The sequence below is a fragment of the Pelodiscus sinensis genome, chromosome 2 (genome assembly GCF_049634645.1).
Source record: "Pelodiscus sinensis isolate JC-2024 chromosome 2, ASM4963464v1, whole genome shotgun sequence".
In the NCBI taxonomy this organism is placed as follows: Eukaryota; Metazoa; Chordata; order Testudines; family Trionychidae; genus Pelodiscus; species Pelodiscus sinensis.
The window spans coordinates 64,213,388-64,234,388 of record NC_134712.1 but is presented as its reverse complement, the minus strand read 5'-3'; the positions used below and the strand labels follow the sequence as shown (position 1 = coordinate 64,234,388).

Genomic DNA, 21,001 nt, shown 5'->3' with positions numbered 1-21,001 from the left:
TGGCACTTGGCGGGAGGTGGGGGGAGGGGGAGAGCGCCGGTCCCGGGCGCGCAGCCCTTGGAGGGGGCCCTGCCCCTGGGCGCGCGGCTGGGGGGGGCCCGCCCCCCGGGCACGCAAGTGTCCCCGCCCCCTGGCGCCTGGCGGGCAAATGACCACGCCCCCTGGCGCCCAACAACCTCAAAAGGTTGGGGACCACTGCTTTAGTATATATGATTGTGAGAATTTTCTTCCACTATTTGATCTGAGGAAGTGGGTCTGGCCCACGAAAGCTCATCACCTAATAAACCATCTTAGTAGTCTTTAAAGTGCTACATAGTCCTGCTTTTTGTTTCAACTACACCAGAGTAACAGGCTACATGTCTATCACTGAATACAGAGAGGGAGTCAGAGAGAGAGCTAGAGCTGCCTATCCACATGGATGAACATGGTAAATAAATTACTCAGTAGTTGAAAGGGGGCGCATTAACTTGCTATTGAGCTCCATACAACATTTCTATTCTTAACTGTAGGGCACACTGCACATTTTAAGTATTGGTCACTACCTGTGTTCACTACCAAAGACCCAGCAGTTCTGTGGTTCTTTGCTGTTGATTGTGGCAGCACAAATACGATGGCACTTAGGTAGACTTAAGAACAGAATAGCCAGGAGAGACTATCAGCATGACCTGCTTTTTTCCAGGCAGGGCCAGCTCTAGGTTTTTTGCTGCTCCAAGCAAAAAAATGTTGGTGCCCCCCACTTGGCTGCTGCTGCAGGACAGGCACTGAGGAGGAAAGCGCCCCTTTCACCTTGCGGCTCTTTGACTCCCACCACTCCCTTTGGCCAAACCCAGCCTACATCCTGTCTCCCTCCACACACATCCCGCCCCCTTCCCCACTCAGGCTATGTCTAGACTGCACGCGGAACTTTCGAAAAAGCGGCTTGCTTTTTCGAAAGAAAGCACCCAGTGAGTCTGGATGCTCTCTTTCGAAGAAGCCCTATTTACATTCAAGAACGCCTTCTTTCGAAAGAGGAACTTTCGAAAGAAGGCGTTCTTCCTCGTGCAATGAGGTTTACCACCGTCGAAAGAAAAGCCGCGTTCTTTCGATTTAATTTCGAAAGAACGCGGCTGCAGTCTAGACGCAGGTGAAGTTTTTTCGAAAACCCCCCTGAGTCTGGACACAGCCTCAGGGTATGTCTACACTACCCTGCTAGTTCGAACTAGCGGGGTAGTGTAGACATACCCTCACTGAACCCAGTTTCCACTTTCTCTCTTCTCCGAGGCAAACCCGACCCCTCAGTGACCGGACCCAGCCCGCCCCCTTCCCTCCCCCACCTAATCCACCCTGCGCTCTCTCTTCCCTCTCAGCCAAACCTGATCTGCCCCCCACCCGGCCGGACCCAGTCCACTCCCCTCTCCCACCTCCCCCCACTGACCGAACTCCATCTCCTTTCCCTCTCCCCACCAAACCCGTGTGTCCCCTCCCCACAGCAGGTGCGGAAACGTGGGAGCGCCCTGGGGGAGGGGTGAGAGTGGCACGGCGCCAACCCCCCAGCCCCTCTGGCAACGCGCAATCATGTCAGTGCCTGAGCAGAAGATGCAGCGCGGCTGGCGGGGGTGCGCATACCCGAGCCGGCCCGATAGGCGGAGCTCACCCCGCAACCTGCCTCAGAAGCAGCGCTTTGGCGGGAGGGAAGCGTGCAGCGTGGAACATGCTGCCTGCGAGCGCGCCCCTTTCCCGCCCAGCCCGCCGCCAATGCCCCCCTGCCCAGCCCTGCCTCCCCCAGGGGCGGTGAGAGACTCCCCCGAGCGGCCGCGCGGCCCCACTGGCAGAAAGAGGCTCACGGGCCCGGCACCGCCGCTGCGGCCAAACCCCACGCTGCAGCCGGGCGCTCTAGGAAGCTGGGGCATCCAGCCCAGCGCAGCTGTGGCTCCCTCCAGCTTCACATCGCACTGTGAAGCGGCTTCCCGGAGCTGCGGGTAGGGGCGGGAGCCGGTACTCACCGGGACAGCAGCATCCCCAGCACTCAGCGGGCCAGGGGAGAGCGCCCTGGCTGGGCACGCTGCAGCAGCCTTTCCTTCCGCCGCATCACCTTTATTTCTAGCCCCCTCCTCGTCGGTAAGGCTGGCCAGAATGCCCCCTGGAAATGTGCCGTCCCAAGCACGTGCTGGGTTTGCTGGTGCCTAGAGCCGGCCCTGCTTCCAGGTTTCTCCTGGATCAGTATAAATCATTCCCAGCAGGCCTTACTAGAACCCAAGACTGCGATATGATTGCTAAGAGAGTCTGTGTTTCCCAGCAACCTCCCTCAGCTGTAATGAAAAATGAGGCTGGCCAGGAAGCATTGGGAACCTGCCTTGTGTCTTACAACTGAAGGGAGTCTAAATCCATCCTTGTGGAACTCTCATCTTGGGCCTAAACCAGGAGCATAAGCTTCTTTACAAACTCAAGCCACTACTTCCTACTCCATGGTCATGTCCCCTATACTAAGGAAACTCTGGGAGAGGGTAGCATTGGCCCGGGAGATTATCCTTCTATCCCTTAAAAGTCCATATCCTGTTAACTGCATTTCACTTAGTTAACCACTATCATGTCTAGTTATGGTATTGGAGTTAAAAGATGTCCTGCAAGTTGTGTCTCAGATCTGCCATTACAATATCGCCCAGAAAACAACCCAATACTCTAAAAATACTTTTAATGTAAGAGGCATGGCAATTATTCAGGTTAATTCAGCTACGAAGGGAGTTATTGCTCCAGCATAGTTTGGAGAGACACTTGTTATTGCTGTAAAAGCAACTTACCATCAAATGAAATTGCAGCAGAACTCTGATGTGGCTGATGAACTTGCACACACACAACTGCTGATGTGCAGGCATCATGGCCCTACATCAAAATCCCGAAAAGATTTTTTCATGTGCATGAAAGATATCCTTGCCATGCTTTGCACACACTAATTCTTAAGATGGAGGCAAGAAAGGAATAAAATTAAATTAATTTCCTTATATACAGTCATATTTAAAAAAGAAACACCTTCTACATGACTTGTGCTGGTGAAATGACTATATGCCCTGGAGAAAAGATATGCACTTTTTCCTTGTTTCATCTGTCTAGTTCTATCTATGGTACTGGTTTTGGGCCCTTCCCAATTAATTGATGAATAATAACTAGATCTAGAGAAGTGTTTATTCCCCTTTATTCAGCATTAGCGAGGCCACATCTGGAGTACTGTGTCAGTTCTGGGCCCCCACATTACAAAAAGGATGTGGCTGCATTGGAGAAAATCCAGCAGAGGGCAAGAAAAATGATTAGGGGGCTGGAGCACATGACTTACGAGGAAAGGCTGAGGGATTTGGGCTTGTTTAGTCTACAGAAGAGAAAAGAGAGGGGGAATTTGATAGCAGCCTTTAGCTACCTGAAGGGAGGTTCCAAAGAGGATGGAGAGAGGCTGTTCTCATTAGTGACAGATGGTAGAATGAGGAGCAAAGGTCCCAAATTGCAGTGGGGGAGATCTAGGTTGGATATTAGGAAAAAATATTTCATTAGGAGGGTGGTGAAGCACTGGAATGGGTTACCTAGGGAAGTGGTGGAATCTCCAACCCTAGAGGTTTTTAAGTCCCATCTTGACAAAGCCCTGGATGGGATGATTTAGTTGGGATTGGTCCTGCTATGAGCAGGGGGTTAAACTTGATGACCTCCTGAGGTCTCTTCCAATGCTAGGATTCTATGAACTGTGAAAGTACACCCATTCATAATGTAAAGAACCCGGTTAGTTTAAGGGTGCTGATTCCTTTCCCCACAATACCAAGGGTGAACTCCTCTGGCTAGATGCAAATCTTGCCTCAGTTTCCCCCTTCAGTCCTCAGGGCTGACCCAGTTGCTCATCTTCACCACACATCAGACCAATGTTCCTCTCCATACCCAGAGAATGTTGTCCCTCTCAAAGTCCAGTTTAAGACTGCAGACACAATTAATAGAAGTGCACCCACTGGCGTATCCCTCAAGTAAGACAGTTCTCAAAGTCCCCAAAGTCAGGCTAGTTAAAATGCGGCAGCTCTTAAGCCCCATACTCTAGGGATCATCTCCAGGCTATGTACTTATGAGTCAATAATCCCTCTTTTCAAGTTCCTATGGCCTTCATGTCTCTGTCAATTCTCCATGTTTCTTGTGAGTCTTCTCCCACTGTCTTCAATTCTGGGCTTCTGTGAGAAGGCTCCCTGTTCCACTCCCCAAGGTACCCTTTGCCTTAGTTCTACCCCTGCTCATGGGACCTCCCTCCAGAATCAGACCTCCTGCTCCTGGGCCTGGCCTACACTGGCTGTGCTGGTCCTTCCCCTTTACTTAGAGGCCTCTGTACCTACTTTCTACTCAGCTGAGTTTCCCCACATTGGCCAGTTCTCTCCAAAATGTTCCCTCAACAGTTCTCTTCCTGCACTGGGTCTCTTCAGCAGCAGCTCTTGATTACTGCCTTCTCAGGTCTGAATTTGATGGTATGGGGTGCAATTTTTAGTTAGATATGGATGGAAGAGTCTTTTAGCTTACAGTAGCACAAAAGAGCCCCAAATATCTCATGGTTGTTTATTGAACAGACAACAATTTGAGGGCAGATGCCTTCAGTAGTGAGAGATGCTATAGAGAATGTAAATTCTTCAAAGATCTTCTCTTTACCTGCCAGCTTCATCTCATCAGTCAGTAGTCCTTCACTCATGTACTGATTTCAGCAAGATGTTGTGAAAACCAGGTATAGAGATGGGTATTACCTGCACTCTGCCATCACTTTAATCCAAGTTGTCTGACCAGCTCCCCATAGTGACTTTATAAAAATATTGACTAATACAAGGAAGGGCTTTGGGGGCAGGGAAAATAGTTCTCTCTAGGTTCTGTCTGAGAGAAAGGAACTGTGAGCCATTTCAAGACATTCTATTCCTCCTGCAGCTCCTTGGAGTGGGGATGGATAGAAAAATTTGAGATCGCCAGTCTCAAATGCTTCAGAGAGGCCCAGCAAGATGAAAATGGATGCTGCACAGCTCCAAACTAGTTCTAAATCATAAGCCTTCTCTTGAGTCTGTTGACCCACAACCAGTAAGTAACAAGTGTGCAAGCTCCTGAAACACACACTAAGTTTGTTCTTTATTTTGAAAAAAAAATCCAGTGAAATGTTTTCCAGAGTGAGAAAAACAGTGGCATTGCTAGGATATATAAAATTTTAACCAGCCACCTCAGTACTGCCAAATTGTTACATTGGACAAATCCACTGCTTGGTTATGTTGATGCTAGTATCATATTCAGATAATTCAGAGTCAGAAAAGTATGAAGCAAGATATCCCAAAGCACCCATTCCAGAATATCTGCTGGGAGCACCATAAGACAATAAATCTAATTGTGAACTCATAGCATGTATCTATAGCTAATCTTGGCAACAATTTAGGGTCATTGGGTGCAATGACCTTTAGCGTGAAATAAGTTACACAATTTGCACTATGCAGATTAGCACTATGCAAATTGCGTAGCTTATTTCAATGATATTTTGAAATAGCTTAGTTCATAATTTGTCACTGTCTACACAGCTATTCTAAAATTCCTCTTAACCCTTGTGGAAAGAGGGTTACTGGGATGTTGGAATAAGCCACCCATTATTTCAAAATCTATTTGAAATAAGCTGTTTCAAAAGACGTGGAATAGCTATTTTGGGATACTTCCAGTATCCCAAAATAGCTCTGCAGTGTGGATGTACCCACTGTGAATAGAAACTCATCCCACAAACTGCAGTTTAAAAGGCCTGGAATGAACATGAGCACTAACAGAGGTCCACTCCCAGTGATCTGATTGTGGAACTGGAGCATAAGACAAAGCATGCTATTATAATTTATTAGGAAAATACAGGGTCAGAAGAATCTGTTAGAAGCAATTGCTGCAGGACCAGTAAGGATGGCTGACAGAGAGTGAGAGAGGGATCAGTGGCATCAGACTTGGCATGCTGTCCTGAACAGGAGCTGACTTACCTGGAGAGTGAGGAAAGGTTTAAGCAACTCTGGAGATACACCTGAGGGAAGGGGCTTCAAGCATTCAGCCAATGAAATGCAGATAGGAATTTCAAACTGAGAGAGGGTTTTTTTCTTCTCTCTTCCTTTGTCTTGAGATCAGAGCAGTTTTCCCCAGGTAACAGAGGAGACGGATTCTCTCAGGAATGGACTCTTTGAAATGTGTAAGTTGGGAAAAGTTTAGATAGTCCATCAGGTTTTATTGTTTTCCTTGTTTGGGGGTTTGGAAATTCTGTCTGAGCCAGTTAATTGTTTTGTCTCTCTTGTAACTAAGGCTTACAGCCCAGGGATTCTTCCTGAGTCTTTTTCACTCCATGGCTGTTTAACATCCAGTCATTTACTATGCTTGCAACAGTAGTTTTGTTTTGATAATAAAAGTCTTTTCCTTTTTGATTTGATTAACTGGTATTGGTTGATTTTTGTGCCCTTAAACTATGTACCCAAGTTACTCAGGAGAAGCAGAGTCCCATTGTTCTCTGCAGATTCCCTCTGTTTTCCCAACTCCAAGAAAAATGGAAATTGGGGCTGGAGAAAGGGAGAACTTTGCCTCAGGGAAGGGATTCCATGTGGTCTCTTCCCAGTAAGAAGGTTTATTTCTTTTTTTATTCAAATTGACACTTGGTGGTGGCAGTGATTTTTTTTCTTATATCTCAGGGAAACTGAGACAAGTTTGTCTCTGTGAGCTACAGAAACAGGTTCTTACAGAGTTTATTCTGCTAGTCCATATCTACACTAGGAGTGCCAGGTTGGGGAATTGAGCCATGACACAGGCAAAGACCACATATGCCTTTAGTCTACTGAAAAAAGCAATGGTGTCTCTGAAAAGACTTAGTGATAAACTCTTATCACAGAAATGTGCCAAGCTCCATGAACACAAAGCAGTGCCGTACTCTTTGAAAAATCATTTAGAACCCAGGGGTGGTGTTCTGACAGCTGTTTATTCTTGATGGATTTCATTGCATGGCTTCAATAAAGATTACAGTAAATGCTCAATTTAGGTAAGTCACAATCTAATTAAAGAATTTCAGTCTAAATCCCTTCTGTGCTGGTAAAGATGCATCTGTCAAATGTCTCTAAGCCTTCTTTCATTTTCCATGGCAACAGTTAATTGGATATGCAACAGTTGGGGCACTTTAAATAAGGCTGATGGAATTAGTAATTGAGTGCTTGGATTAATGATTTACAGCTGGTTTCACTAACTTATTTGTTGTTTACAAACATTTTCACTGTGACACTTCCCTGCCTCCCTAGGAGGAAGCATCAGGACATAGCCACAAAACAATGGGGTGTTTTTAATCTATGTATTTCCTTTGATCTTTATGATCATTTTTATTACTGAAGGCAACAGAAAGTTTAAGGACAAAAAAGTTCAAAGTTGGAAACCCACAGCCACACTCTTAACTACAAATATAAGCATTTAAATGAGGCTTCATTTTTTCCCAGGAGTACTTCCAATTATGTATATCAAATATTCTTTCCATTTTTTCCAGTTCAATTCAAATCTCCCTCTCCTGGATGGTGAAATAATGTTGGTCTCTTGTGGGGAAATTGATCCAAGAATCCAGGAAAGATGGCTTGAGGTGAAAGCAGAGATTATTAGAAATCTGTGCATTAGAGGGATCACCGACATTGGAGAAAAGAGGGCAAAGAAACAGGTTGGAGAGGAAGAGATACGCTTAATGACCACAGGCAGAAAGTGTGAAGGTATAGGACTTTGAAAGAAAAGTAGGCATTTTATACAGCTTTGTTTTATTTTTATATAACTCACTCATCACTGAGGTATTTGAATGCCTCAAAGAGGTAGGACTGTGCTGGAGATAGGATTCTCTCTCATAGCACTAAGATTCCAGGCAGTGGTGCAATCCATATGGCAGTCCCAGAAGGCTGCTCTGTCCTTCTGAGGCAGGATGAGTTATCATAAAGGTTTCCTATGTCCACAGAGCTGCCCTGGATTGGGAAGTTGCAGAAGCCTCCTAGGTTGTGAATTCTATGCTGCTCTTCTTGGCTAGAATCTCAATCACTATGTCCCACTAAGATTTCAGGTGTGGATAATAAAGCCAAATGTGTGGCTTTTGTGGCACTGAAGATAATGTATAATTTATTTCACATATAGGCACTCAGCTCCATATGTCTGAGCAGTTGGAGCTGGAACCTTAGTATAGCACTGAAGGCAGTGCTAGAGGTATAGAGCTGGAAGCACAGAAAACCTACTTACTCTTCCCTGCCCCCTCATCCGCCCAGACTACTCTCTCCTATCTGCTTTGCTTGGTAGATCCTCTTACTGCTGCCTCTTGTTGATCTATGACCCATTATATAGACCCATGTCACCTATTGCTTGCCTGATAGCTCCACTATTTCCTTTGGCTAGCCAACTGGAGGCAGATAAATCCCTCTTCTCTCCTCCAGATGCATCCAAAGGAGGAGCTAATCCTTGTTCTGGAAGCTGGCCACCCCCCTGCTAGTCAGACCAAACTTCAAGGCCATCATGAGGCATGTGCAGTCGGTTTCCTCACTCATAGCTCCACTTTTTATTATTGGCCCTGTACCAAGCTCGTCTCATTACTGGAGATTTAGACAATTTATTTTATTACATATTAAAACAATCATTAAAAGTTCAAATTATATTAAAATACCTATGCACATATATTTGTTTTGTTGAAGTAAAATGTTCCTTATGATATATACAAATAAGGCTGAAATATGTAGGTCCATTTTAAACCAAGTGCAATAATGAAATCTGTAATGCACTCTCGGTAGTGTAAACCGTAGAGATATGCTCATGAGTTGTGCACAGAGGGCTATCAGCCGTTTTGACAATTTTGAGAGTGTAAATGATGTTAATGTGGTGGAACATAGTTTTAGTTAAATTTTTATAGTGAATTTGGACTTTTTTCTTTGTCATTTTTTTGCACCACCCAGTAAATGTATAGGCTCTGTTGCCGCTCCATATATTCGACCTAGACCCTGCAAATAATTACTTCCACCCATGCCAAACTTCCTCCTGCTGAGATGGTCAGAGGCTCTCTTTCACATCTTTCTAAGTTGAGCATCATTTGCTGACTAAGAGAAATAAAAAGAAAGATGCTTTGCTTGCCTCTTCAGTAAAATGACTGTCCTGTAGTTAATCAGCCCTCCCACTGATTCTTGACCTTGTTCAGCCATCTGAGTTATCCTCTCTAGACTAAGCCCAGGATTTTCTGAAATTGGGTCATAAAGCTAGTCTCTTAAATTCATATTTAGGTGTCTAAACAAGAAGCCTGATTTTCAAAGATTCAAAGTGCTCAGCAGCTCCATGGGCTTTTAGTGAAAGGAGATACAGGCTAATAAATTGACATCTTTGTGCATAAGCATCACTTTTTAAAAATAAAACAGATTTCACTAGCAGCTGCTGTGCACTCAGCGCCACTGAAACCAATCACCTCCTACTCAGGCAGTTACATGTATGTTTAGGAGCCTAACTTTGTTGTCAATAATTGAAAATTTTGGTCTTATCTTTTATTTGTCTTTGAACTCTTGTGCACACTTCCAACACTAATTATTAATAATCCAATGTGTAGATGGAGAAGCTTTGTGGGAGATACCCGGTGACTAGATGTGTAGGAATAGAGCACAGAAGCAGCCACTTTGGGAAGCTCCTGGGCAAATTATGCATTGCCACTCTTTGTGGCAAAAAGACCAATGTCAACAGAGTCCCTAAGAGAGCTGCAATGTTAGGGAGCTCTGGTAAACTGGGGGAAGTGCTAACTGAGGTTGGGATGGCTGCCATACGATCTGCAGTGCTGGGGTTGGGATTTCCCATACAATCTCAGCTTCTTTGTTAAGATTAGGCCCAAAACCAGTCCCAAACACAAGGGGCTAAGATCTTCAGCTGGTATAAACCAACAGAGTTTCATTGATTTCAACAGAGCCACATCAACATACATTATCTGAGGATAAGCCACAAGACTGCTCCCCAAAGAAACCTCTGTCAGACACTCTCCAAGGTCTAAATAGTGCGTTTTTTATTCAGTTTTTCCTTCTTTTGTGCACTTTCCTGAGGAAGGGAAACCTTTGACTGTTAATGATTGTAGCTGAACAACCAGTTGCACAAACCTATATTGGATTAATGTAAAAAATATCTCTAAAGAAACAAGATATTAGAACTCCCTGCTGTGCCAGGAATGTTGAAGAAATGTTTTAGTATCTTAAAATGAGTTAATGTATTCAGTTAAATGTAGTAGATACTAACTTTTTTAAAAAAGAGTAAAATTACTATATCTCATTAAATTGCAAAAATGTAGGATATATTCAGTGCCCTAACTTTATTAGAATCTTAGGAAGCAAAGATAAAAATGAATCCAATTTCAGTTCCTGCTATAATGTGAACAGTAGGAATTGAGTGATTGCAAAGAGCAGGGGCTTTAAATTATAAGATTTGGTTATTTAACGTCGAATGAATTTGACAAAGTGGTTGATTAAATGCACAAGTAGGAAATAACAGACACTTCAAAATTCATTATGCCGTTAGGATGAAGAATTTATTATATATACAATTAAGCAATTGTACTGTAGATGTGCAGTAGTGTTTAAAGAAAAGGGATATGGTAACCAAAATAGTTTTAGCATGAAAATTACAATATAGTTTTAAATCTGACTAAAACAGAAGTTATTAACTTCAAAGAACACAGAACCTGAAACAACAGACTGCATCATTAACTAGGACAGTAAAAAACTGTACAGTACAAGCAACACATTACAATAAATTATGACCAGTGAGGCAGTGTCTCTCATTTGGGACAAAAGGGTTAAAAGGTAGGGTATTAAAATCTCATAAATCCACCATATCTCTTTTCCATCTCTGGAATCTCTTTGGAATAACTTTCCCCATCTTCATCTGAAGGGAGAAAAGAATCAGAGAAGCGCTTAAGAAATCCACCATATCGTTTCTGGTAGTCCAGCCACCATTCTGGCCTCCCTACTCTTCTCATAAAGCCGCCATATCTCTTTTGCAACTCTTTGGCTTCATCTTCCAGTTCTGGACTGCGCTTGAAGCTTCTCATGAAGCCTCCATACCTTTTCATGACCTCCCCATCATTATCATTGATCTGTCGGTAAGGTGAAGCTTCAGCCTTGGCCCCTGTTCCCAGAAGCTCCTTCAGGAGATCTGAGGAATTAACCAGAGTGTCATCACTGGAGTCTTTCTTCATAAACCCTCCATACCTTTTAGAAAGGGTTTCTCCTCCATTTGTTTCCTCCTCTGGTTCTACACGATAAAGCTCATCCATTTTCTTCATGAAGCCACCATACCTTTTCATGAAGCCCCCATACTTCTTTGCTAGCAAATGGTTCTCCTCTTCTTCTTTCTTGTTGTCCCCTGGAACACTGTTGCCTTCCTCAGAAAGATCCAGTTTAGTCAATTGCACAAGCTCCTTGCAGGTTTCCCAGGCTTTGGCAGAAGGCAGTTTTCCTTCACATTCTAGTGTGCATGCCTGAAAAATTGATGGGATTTACTAAGAATGATTTAACATACTACTCACTGATGTATTTTTTGTTTCTTTTTTGTTAAAGGCATAAACCTTTAGATCTTTAAATCAGTGATACTCAGACCTCAGTGGTTCATGAGCCAAATTAGTGATCAACACTACCCAAAAGAGCTACAATAGTGTGATTCATTGTTTCATTTGCTATAGCACTAAAGAGTCATATTTAAACAATATGACGGGGGAAATATTTAGTTTATATATATATATATTCTTGCAGCAAAATGACTGACCAAGTATTATTTTATCGATCACAATTGGTTGTAAACTTAGTAAAAACATGGTGGCTGGTTAATAAAACACAGTGCTTTAAATATCATATGCTGTAAAGAGCACATAAAACACACTAAAGAGCCACTTGCAGCTCACAATTCTGTCTGAATATCACTGCTCTAAATACTCATTAGCTAGAAAGAACTGCCAGGTGGAAAGCTTATTCCATAATTGTTCATTACACCATTTCTTATGCCTTCACCTCACACAGTTGGTATTGATACGGATCATTGTCAGATACAGCATACTGGACTACATAGACCACCACTAGTCTGATCTGGTATGACAATTTCTTTGTGTCTAGTTTAAATAAAGAGAGCCTTGTTTACACACACCCCTCTTCAGTTTGGAGCACCCTCAGATTTTCATTTTCAGTATGCAAATGCATGACAGCTTCTTTTCTTAGTCATTATAACAAAGGTGAATAATAAGAGAAAGTTGCTTAATACAAATTAATAATTATAAGAATACACTGATTCTTTTTAATAAACAAAGGAAATGCCACTGTTTTAAAGGAAAAGTTTACCTTGATTAATTTTCTATTTTGGATTTTCTAGAGGGATTTCCACCCACCATAGAACATTTGCTAAAAAGTTAAAATATAACATAAAAATAACACTAACAGTACAAACAAGATACCTCTAATGTCATGGCTAATTTATTGCCACTAAATCGTATGGCTCTAAGAGATATAATGCTATACATAGTCATTCCTCAAATTTACCATATTTCAAATTCCAAGCCAATGTACAGGCATGTAGAGGTGGATCAGACTATTAGTTTAGGTAGTCTGGTGTACTGCTGTGGCAGCAGCCAACCTGATGTGTCTAGGGAAAGTGAACACCTCTAACAGTGCTGAATATGGAAGAAACAGCGCTTCCTGACCTACACAATCATCTTACTTGCTCAAGCATAAATTATACAGCTAAACATATACTCTCTGCATGGTTTGTCTATATTACTACAGGTTGAACCTCTCTCATCTGGCATCCTTGGGGCCTGACTGGTGCCAAACTAGTCAATTTCTCTAGCAGCATTACCAACACTTCAACTGCTTACTGGGAAACTTGGCCACACTGATGATAAGTGGACAGCCGGCTAACTAAAATCATGTTGGACCATGGATGTTGACGGATCAGAGAGGTTCAACCTGTACTAGTATTAATGAAAACTGTTAATATGAATATCCAAAATGCTCATAGTCATTGAGATGCCAGGAATGTTTCTTTCCAATGAAATAAGGCTCCGAAGTCACATAGGAATGAATTTGCATCAACAATTCTCACACAATTTTCTTTCCCTTCTCAAAGCAACAAAGTAGTAATTTCAGAAAGACACATTTAAATGCTCATTAGGACTGGTGATCCTAATCATCACATAAGATGCCCAAGTGTTCAAAGAGTTCTGGAGCAATTGATGGGCACTTCTAAGTAAGGGTATGTCTATACTACCACCCTAGTTCGAACTAGGGTGGTAATGTAGTCAACCGGAGTTGCAAATGAAGCCCGAGATTTGAATTTCCCGGGCTTCATTTGCATGTTTCCGGGCGCCACCATTTTAAAATGTCCACTAGTTCGGACTCTGTGCCCACGGCAACACGTGGCACGAACTATATAGTTGGAACTAGGCTTCCTATTCCGAACTACCTGTACTCCTCGTGGAATGTGGAGTACAGGTAGTTCGGAATAGGAAGCCTAGTCCGAACTACCTAGTTCGTGCCGCGAGTAGCCGCGGGCACGGAGTCCGAACTAGTGGACATTTAAAAATGGCGGCACCCGGCAACATGCAAATGAAGCCCGGGAAATTCAAATCCTGGGCTTCATTTGCAACTCCGGTTGCCTACATTACCACCCTAGTTCGAACTAGGGTGGTAGTGTAGACATACCCTAATATTCTATGTTTAAGTGTACAATTTAGGGAGGGCAAAATATCTTGTCAAAATAATTTTACAAGGATTAAGATTAGCTAAAACTGAACAATCAGCAGTAATATTGAAATTATTTCACTTCAAAAAAATCTCCACTCCACTAGTTCACAATATGCCATTGGTGGGGCTCTGAGAAATTATTACATCGTATAAAATATGATCTCATATGATCAGACTTTTAACATTGTGGAATGTACTTATTATATTTGAAATGTTACATTTGTTTACATTTTTAACCTTATTGTTCTATCATCTTTAATAATAAATAAAATTAAATTATGAATTTTTACCCTTGTATACTGCTTCCATCAGAAGATTTCAGAAAGCTTTATGAATGTGAAAATAAGCCTCAAAAGAGCTCTATGTGATAGGTAACTGACTACCTCTGTAGTTACCTGCCAGTGGTCAGTCCTAAGTGTGATAAATATATTGAGAAATAACATCTCTTAACTTATGTTACAATTATTTCCATATTAATGACTACTAGAGAGTTAAAGACCTGTCTCAAATTGAGTACAAAGTAATTATGTTGTTACCAACATTTTATTCCTAATACATCACAATTTCTGCTTTTAACAGGCATTCCATGTCTATTCCATGTGAACATATTTGGGTTATACAAATAATATGTCAGCTGCAGTCTGATTTGTAAGTCACTGTAATACAACTCCCCAAACACAACACAACAAAACAAAACAAAAAACAAAACAAGAGCCCCCTCTTTTTTGGTTAATGGATCAGCTTAAACAATCATTCTTCCAACACCCAAACAAACTTGCACCTCATGCATCCTATATAATAATGATTTGATTACATCCTATGGTGTTCATTATGAGAAATGGAGTAGTGAACTCACTAGCTGTTAATGTCTTTAGAAACATGCCTTTGGAAACCAATAGTATGTAGAATACTGTTTAATACTGCACTTTTTCTGTTTTGATATGTCAGCTGATAAATGCTATTGATGAACAGAATTTAACACTTACATAGCTTTGCTGTTCAAGAAAGATTGTTAAAGTTAAGCTAGGCTTCCCGTTTAACTTTGTGAAGTCATTGAAATCGAGGTACCAGTTTTTATGTGGGCATATGTCAACTGCATTCAGAATATTTTCTGTGGTTAAAGAAGTGCTATTGTTTCTGAAAAATGTTCGATGATTTATAATTCAGATAGATCAGCGTCCAGACCTTCATTCGTTGGGCACCGAAACAATCTCAAACTTCCATTAGTTTCACTAGGAGTGTTCAGTGCCTGCATCATGAAATTTTGTGAGGCTAGAGTCTGCAAGGTGCTACTGTCTCTTGCAAAGTACTCAGAACCCTATTTCCCCCTTCTGCGGGAACTCAGGACACCCAGCATTTGTCAGAATCAGACCCTTAATTTCCATGGATGGTGCCAGTGTGGATGCATGTTAAAATGACGCTAGTGGTTTGTAACTACAGAGGACACGCTCCGTTTGGATTGTTGTTCACAGGCTGCACTTTAAGAACACCTGAAATGATTAGCGCTACATTAGTGCCTTGGAGCGCACCAATGCTTTCTGGCCTCTGAATGGAGAGGGGAAAGGAAGGGGGAAAGCATTTACTGAGGTATTGCTGCTCATGAGGGGCCTGATCCTCCGCCGCTAGAGCAAACCGGAGCAGGAGCAGACTCTTAGGACTGATTCTGCCACTTAGTCCCATTGATTTCAAGGAGCACGTGAATAGATCCATTGCATTCAGCAGGACTGTTCACTACAGAGTTAAAGCCCGAGCTTGGCCGCAGAGTGTTGGGGAGCTTGCCCGTCTCCCTGGTACCTTATTTCAAATGAGAAACTCCAATGCCTAATAATAAAAGGAGCCAACGGAGGCCAAAATACAGCGCAGCATCCTGTATTCTGCAGCCTTGTCTCGGAATTGTCCTGATTTTTTTTTACCAGGTATTAACTTGGACATTTAATGTTGTTTAACTTAAACCCCCCCCCATTAAAATGAATAAATATCATTAAACAAAGTGAAAACTATTTCAGCTACTTCTGAGGTGTGTCCCGCAGACATATTTTTGTTTGTTTCCCTCCCAAATTGAAGAAGAAGAAGAAGAAGAAGAAGAAGAAGAAGAAGAAGAAGAAGAAGAAGAAGAAGAAGAAGAAGAAGAAGAAGAAGAAGAAGAAGAAGAATTATTTTTTCCCTGCTCTGTTCTACTGCTAAGGACCCGCGCCAACAACAGGGAGATCTATATGACTGATTATATAGGGCAGCTATACACAGACACGCACTGTAAATACAGTCTCCCCAAAGTGCTGTCAGATGCGCGCATTCAATAAACCTACAGTCCGGTCATTGTTCTCTCATCTCTCCCAGCTACAGAATTGTGAGTATTATAACAATGAGAAGCGAAAGTGGTTTGCTTTTTCAGCAGGAAACGGGCACCTGCGCATAAAAAAGTCCACTGTAAGTTCACATCGCGCTTGCAGACTTTTGAAGCGCGTGTATGTCGAGTGGAGCGTTGCGGTACAAGCTATTTATTACTTGGTAACGAGACATGGAATAACAGATTGAAAGGAAAGTGCTGTGCACTCTCCCGTGTCTATGATGACTTGTCCTATCTGGATAATCACATTATAACGTTCGTATTTTGCAAAGCTATTCTCAAAGGAAAATGCTCATCCCGAGGGAAGGCGCTTTATAATGAACTGTTTTCGAATTAAAAGACAAGACCAACGCGGCACCCTATCAGGGAGAGTCTCTGCTGAAGGAACAGTAAGGTATTGGAAACACCTAAGAGCAAACTCCCCTCCGGAGAGGATTCGAATACGGAACATTGGTTCAATTCCCTTCTGCCTTTACATCTCATAACTCGCTGCTTTCGCTCTTTTAAGATGTGATGGGTTTGTTCTAACCCAGAGTCTTAGACCGGAATTGTAGAGATTTCCTTCTTCTCTAGGTTTCAGGTCCCACAGCCATCGTCCTAAAGCTCGGGGCAACTTATTTGCTACTGGTAGCTTATCCTACGAATTCTCAGAATTACCCCTGGGGATCAGGGTAACTTTTGACTCACATTTAAAAGGGGATTTCTTTTAAGGGGAGAGGGAGCTTGGCAGTTTTTAGAAGGGCCTATTGGAGTCTCTTCCCGAGTCCTCCCCCCAGCTCCGTTGGCACTTCTAGTCTTTTTCACTCTAGCACGAAGACATCGGACCTCCAATTAAAATGCAGTATTTTAGTTTTTAAAGAAGCTAACTGGTTACAGTGGACTTGAATTTAAATATCAGAAACCTCTGCACTGCACTTGGGGCTAGGTCCTGTTAAAGGGCCCAGCACCCTAGCTTCCCTTGGCCACAGTAGGCATCAAAGGCGCTCGGAGGAGGCATCGTTGCCTGCTCTCCTCCAAGGTCCGATCCTACCCAGGCACCTTAGCACCCACTAGTGGACCGCAACAGTCAATTAACTCAACTCACTGGCTGGGCCGGGCGGAGCGATGCGTTGGGAGTTCTCCATGGTGCTGAACCGTCTGGCCTGGCTCAGGGCAGGACAACGCTGCGCAAAGCACAGGAAAGCCTGCCGGGAGAGCGCCCGCGACCAGGCGTCTGTCCCTGAATCTAAGCGCTCACGGGGTGCAGGGGCCTGCACGCTGCTGCTGCTGCTTTGCTAACCTTGGTCGTGGGGGAGCAGTAGCTGCGCCGCCTGTGCCGTGAGTGGGGTAAAAGAGTTAGGACCCGTGCGGTCTCCAGGGATCGCCCGGCGCCTGCTTACCAGGGGGTTGATGTCCGCGTGGTGCCCCAGCCGGTAGGAGCAGGAGGCGCAGTCCTTGCTGCAGTCCGCCTGCACTGTCCACACGAGGCAGCTGCCGAGAGCCAAGAGCAAGCCGCAAAGTCTCAGGAGCCACGCCATGGGCTGCGGAGAGAACAGGTCATGATTCAACCCGGCGCCAGCTTCCTCCTGGCCCTGGGACCCATCTCCAGCCCCTCAGCCAGTCCCACCAGTGCCCCAACTCCCCCTGCTCGAGCTCAGCCACAGGCGCTGAAAGTTATCCACCAGGGGCTGGACCCACCCAGGGTGAAAGTAAAGTAAAATTTCTTACAGGTACTGTCCTATTGCAACCCAGCGCCATTGCAGCTCTTTAAATAGCTCCCTACTGGCTTTTGCCGGACTCAGCCAGCTCTTGCGGGAGCTGCGCACCAAGGTGCACCCGCTTACTTTCACCTCTGGACCTACCCCTTAGACGACCTTAGTTGGGACTCTGCACTCCAGGTTCCGCAGCGGCTGAAAAAGACACCTCCTGGCTTTCCCTTCCCTTCCCAGGGTCCTCCACACCTGAGCCCCCTTAACTGTGCGGCTGGAGCTACCAGGGCTGGGGCTGTTCCCTTTCGCCAGCCCAGAGCCTGCAGGGGGACGAGATCTAGCGCTGTCTGCGACGAACCAACTAACAGACCTCAGATTGCTCCCAGCCCCCATGAAAGCATTTCTCCTGCTCCGGGTACGGCGCCCCTCTTCCCCTGTCCCAGTCACTGCTCCGGAAAGCCGGCAGCGGCTGTTCCCTGGAGCAGGCTGTTCCCTGGAGCAGTCGGGACAGAGGCGAGACACAAGAGCGAGCGAGCCATTGGAAGGCAAAGCCTGCTCAGTTTCCTGGCAGGAGTTTGCACGCACAGAGCGGTGCCCCGTGGAAACTAGTCGGGCGCGCCTCGCCCCAGCCTAGCGCCACTGCTTCAGAGCGGGTCACTCACATACATGCCGCTTCCCCGGGAGCCCGCGGAGCAGCGCCTCGGCACCAAGCTGTCGCGAGCTGCCGCCGCCTCTTGGTGTGTGTGAGCCCCCTGTATTTATAGAGGGGCCAAGCAAGTTGTGCCTCTGGAGAAGCTCTGGAAGGAAAAAAAAATAATACAGGAGACAAGCAATAGCCCGGAGTCAGCGAGCCTCCGCGTCTATAAATCTTACAGGAGCGAGCAGGCAGGTGGAGCAAAGCGCCCAGCTGGAGCGGCAGTCGCCTCGCCCCCCCGCGCTGGCTGGATCAGGCTGCAGGGCTGGGAAGCTCCTCACCCAAGTCCGGGCTCTGGGAAGCGGCCGGAGCCACTTTATAATTAGTCAAAAAGGGAAAAGCGCAGCCTCCCCCAATCGCCTCCGGGCGCCAGCTGACGCAGGACCTACGACATCCCACTCAGGGCGTGCGGCCCCCCCTTCGCAGCGAGCGGCTCTGCTTGGGGGGATGAGCCAGGCAGGGAAGCCAGTGAGCCCGTTTTCTGCTCCTCCCGCGGGTGGTGGGGGCCGGGGCCGGGGGAGGCTGGGCGCCGGGAAGCGCTCCTGGTCGTTTGCAGCCCCCACCTCTCTTTCACCAGGGCCCTGCTGGGGCGGGAGCGACCCCAGCGACTCCCTTGGGTGCCCCCGCGAAGCTGCGAGCCTCTCCCCCCTCCCGAGCTGGGGAAGGGGAGCCAGTGTGGGAAACTCGAAGGCAGAAAAGGCCCCAGAGGACAACGCCGCAGGGTCTGGGAGCTCGGGGCCACTAAAGATGTGCGGGGAGAGGGAGTGCGATTTTATCCCAGCGGCGGTGCAGGTGCCTCCTCTCGGTTTTGTGTAGACCGGGCTTCCCGGCTCGCCCACCTGTTTGGCTGTAGGTGAAGTTTGGTCCCTAGAGGGCGCCCAGCTGTCGCAAAGGCTGGAGGAGTAGCCAGGCTTGTGAGAGGGGTCTGCGCTGTAAGCCTTGGTGTACACTGGCCACGTGAAAATAAGCCCAAGGATCACCCGCAGGGAGTGGGGTTCATAAAAACAACCATACTGGGTCAGGCCAATGGTCCATCTAGCCCAGTATCCTCTTCCCATCCAGGCCAGTGCCAGATGCTTCAGAGAGAATAAACAGAACAGGATAATTATTGAGTAATTCACCCCTATCCAGGTCCAGAATCTGATAGTCAGTGGTATAATCACACTCCTCTATGGTTATAAATCTGGTGTCAACACTTGTAAAACTCAGAGACTGCTCCTCCAGGACCTAGCTTGGTCCCTGGCTAAAACATGACTTCGAAGAAAACGATATGTCTCAGCATATTTATTCTCTAACTGATGCATATTTGGCCCTTAGACTCAAAAGCCATGATAACATTTCAGACCTCAGGTGTAAACACAGTCTGAAACTGATCACACCTCACAGACTGAATTGCCAGAGGAAGGTTTTACAGCTTATTCCGGTCCCATATATTTCAAGGCAGACATTGTCCCTTCCCAAAGATCTCTTCTGATTGCATGCATAATAGCAAGTGGGTTCTCTGAAGACGTCCACACAGTGTGCAGCAGCAGTAAAAAAAAAAACAACCAACCAACCAACCAACCAACCAAACAAACAAACAAAAAACCAACAACAGGATGCTAAGAATAATTAAAAAAGGGATAGAGATTAAGATGGAGAATATCTTAATTGCCTTTATATAAATCCATGGTATCCCCACATCTTGAATACTGCACACAGATGTGGTCTCTTAATCCCAAAAAAGATATACTGGCATTAGAACAAGTTCAGAAAAGGGAAACTAAAATGATTAGGGGTTTGGAACGGGTCCCATATGAAGAGAGATTAAAGAGACTAGGACTTTTCATCTTAGAAAAGAGGAGACTAAGGGGGGGGGGGGAGAGGGGAAATATGATAGAGGTCTATAAAATCATGACTGGTGTGGAAAAAGTGAATCATGAAAAGTTATTTACTTATTCCCACAACATAAGAACTAGATGTCACCAAATGAAACTAATAGGCAGCAGGTTTAAAACAAACAAAAGGAAGTTTTTTCTTCACTTAGCGTTTTTCTTTAATATGATGTAGCTCCAGACAGGACATTAAACATCTGTGGGGAATGGACCTGGCCTTAACCCATGTCTAGCTCTGCACTAGCTGGGGAATGTTCTGATGTTAGGACTTTGAAGAAAGTCAGAAAAATCTCTCATGTCCATAATTCTCTCTCCTCCTGGCTCCCACCCCATTGAAACAAAAGGCTTTGTATGTTAATAGCAATTATTATTGTTATTACAGATCTGCAGAAATCACACCTCACATCTCTTCATATAAATGCCATATTGACATTAATACAGCTTTTGGAAAAGCATGTCACAGTTGCCTTACTTAAGCACCAGTAAGTACCCTGTCAAAAGTAGTTTATTACTTTTGTTTTATTGTTTGGTTTCATTACTTTTTTGTCTTTAGGGAAAAACATTTTAAGACAAAATGTGCTATGAAACATACAGGAGTCAGCTTTAAAGAATTAGTCACATCAGATTCCTACATTGCAAGGCCAGAAGGGAGCACTGTGATCATC

The 21,001-nt window shown here is 44.8% G+C and overlaps 1 protein-coding gene across 3 annotated transcripts; it reads right to left on the bottom strand.

The window, feature by feature from the left end:
* Positions 1–10,515: 10,515 nt before the first annotated feature.
* On the bottom strand, positions 10,516–18,887 carry PENK (proenkephalin). 3 transcript variants are annotated; one of them, XM_025186154.2, is made up of 4 exons: positions 18,642–18,886; positions 18,435–18,565; positions 17,460–17,600; positions 10,516–11,482 (listed from the first exon to the last, which is right to left on the bottom strand). In XM_025186154.2, the coding sequence occupies exons 3-4, from the start codon at positions 17,595–17,597 to the stop codon at positions 10,814–10,816; spliced, it is 807 nt and encodes a 268-aa protein (XP_025041939.1). In that variant the 5' UTR covers positions 17,598–17,600; positions 18,435–18,565; positions 18,642–18,886; the 3' UTR covers positions 10,516–10,813. The 3 variants fall into 3 exon arrangements, with proteins under 3 accessions (XP_025041939.1, XP_006126205.1, XP_014430561.1); XM_006126143.4 differs by having other exon boundaries at positions 18,431–18,565; positions 18,642–18,884; XM_014575075.3 differs by lacking the exon at positions 18,435–18,565 and having other exon boundaries at positions 18,642–18,887.
* Positions 18,888–21,001: the final 2,114 nt, after the last annotated feature.

Excerpts from the sequence above, each read along its gene's own strand:
- PENK (XM_006126143.4), bottom strand. Across the intron at positions 11,483-17,459 it reads ACGCGGACATCAACCCCCTG|GCATGCACACTAGAATGTGA; the intron begins GTAAGCAGGCGC and ends TCAATTTTTCAG.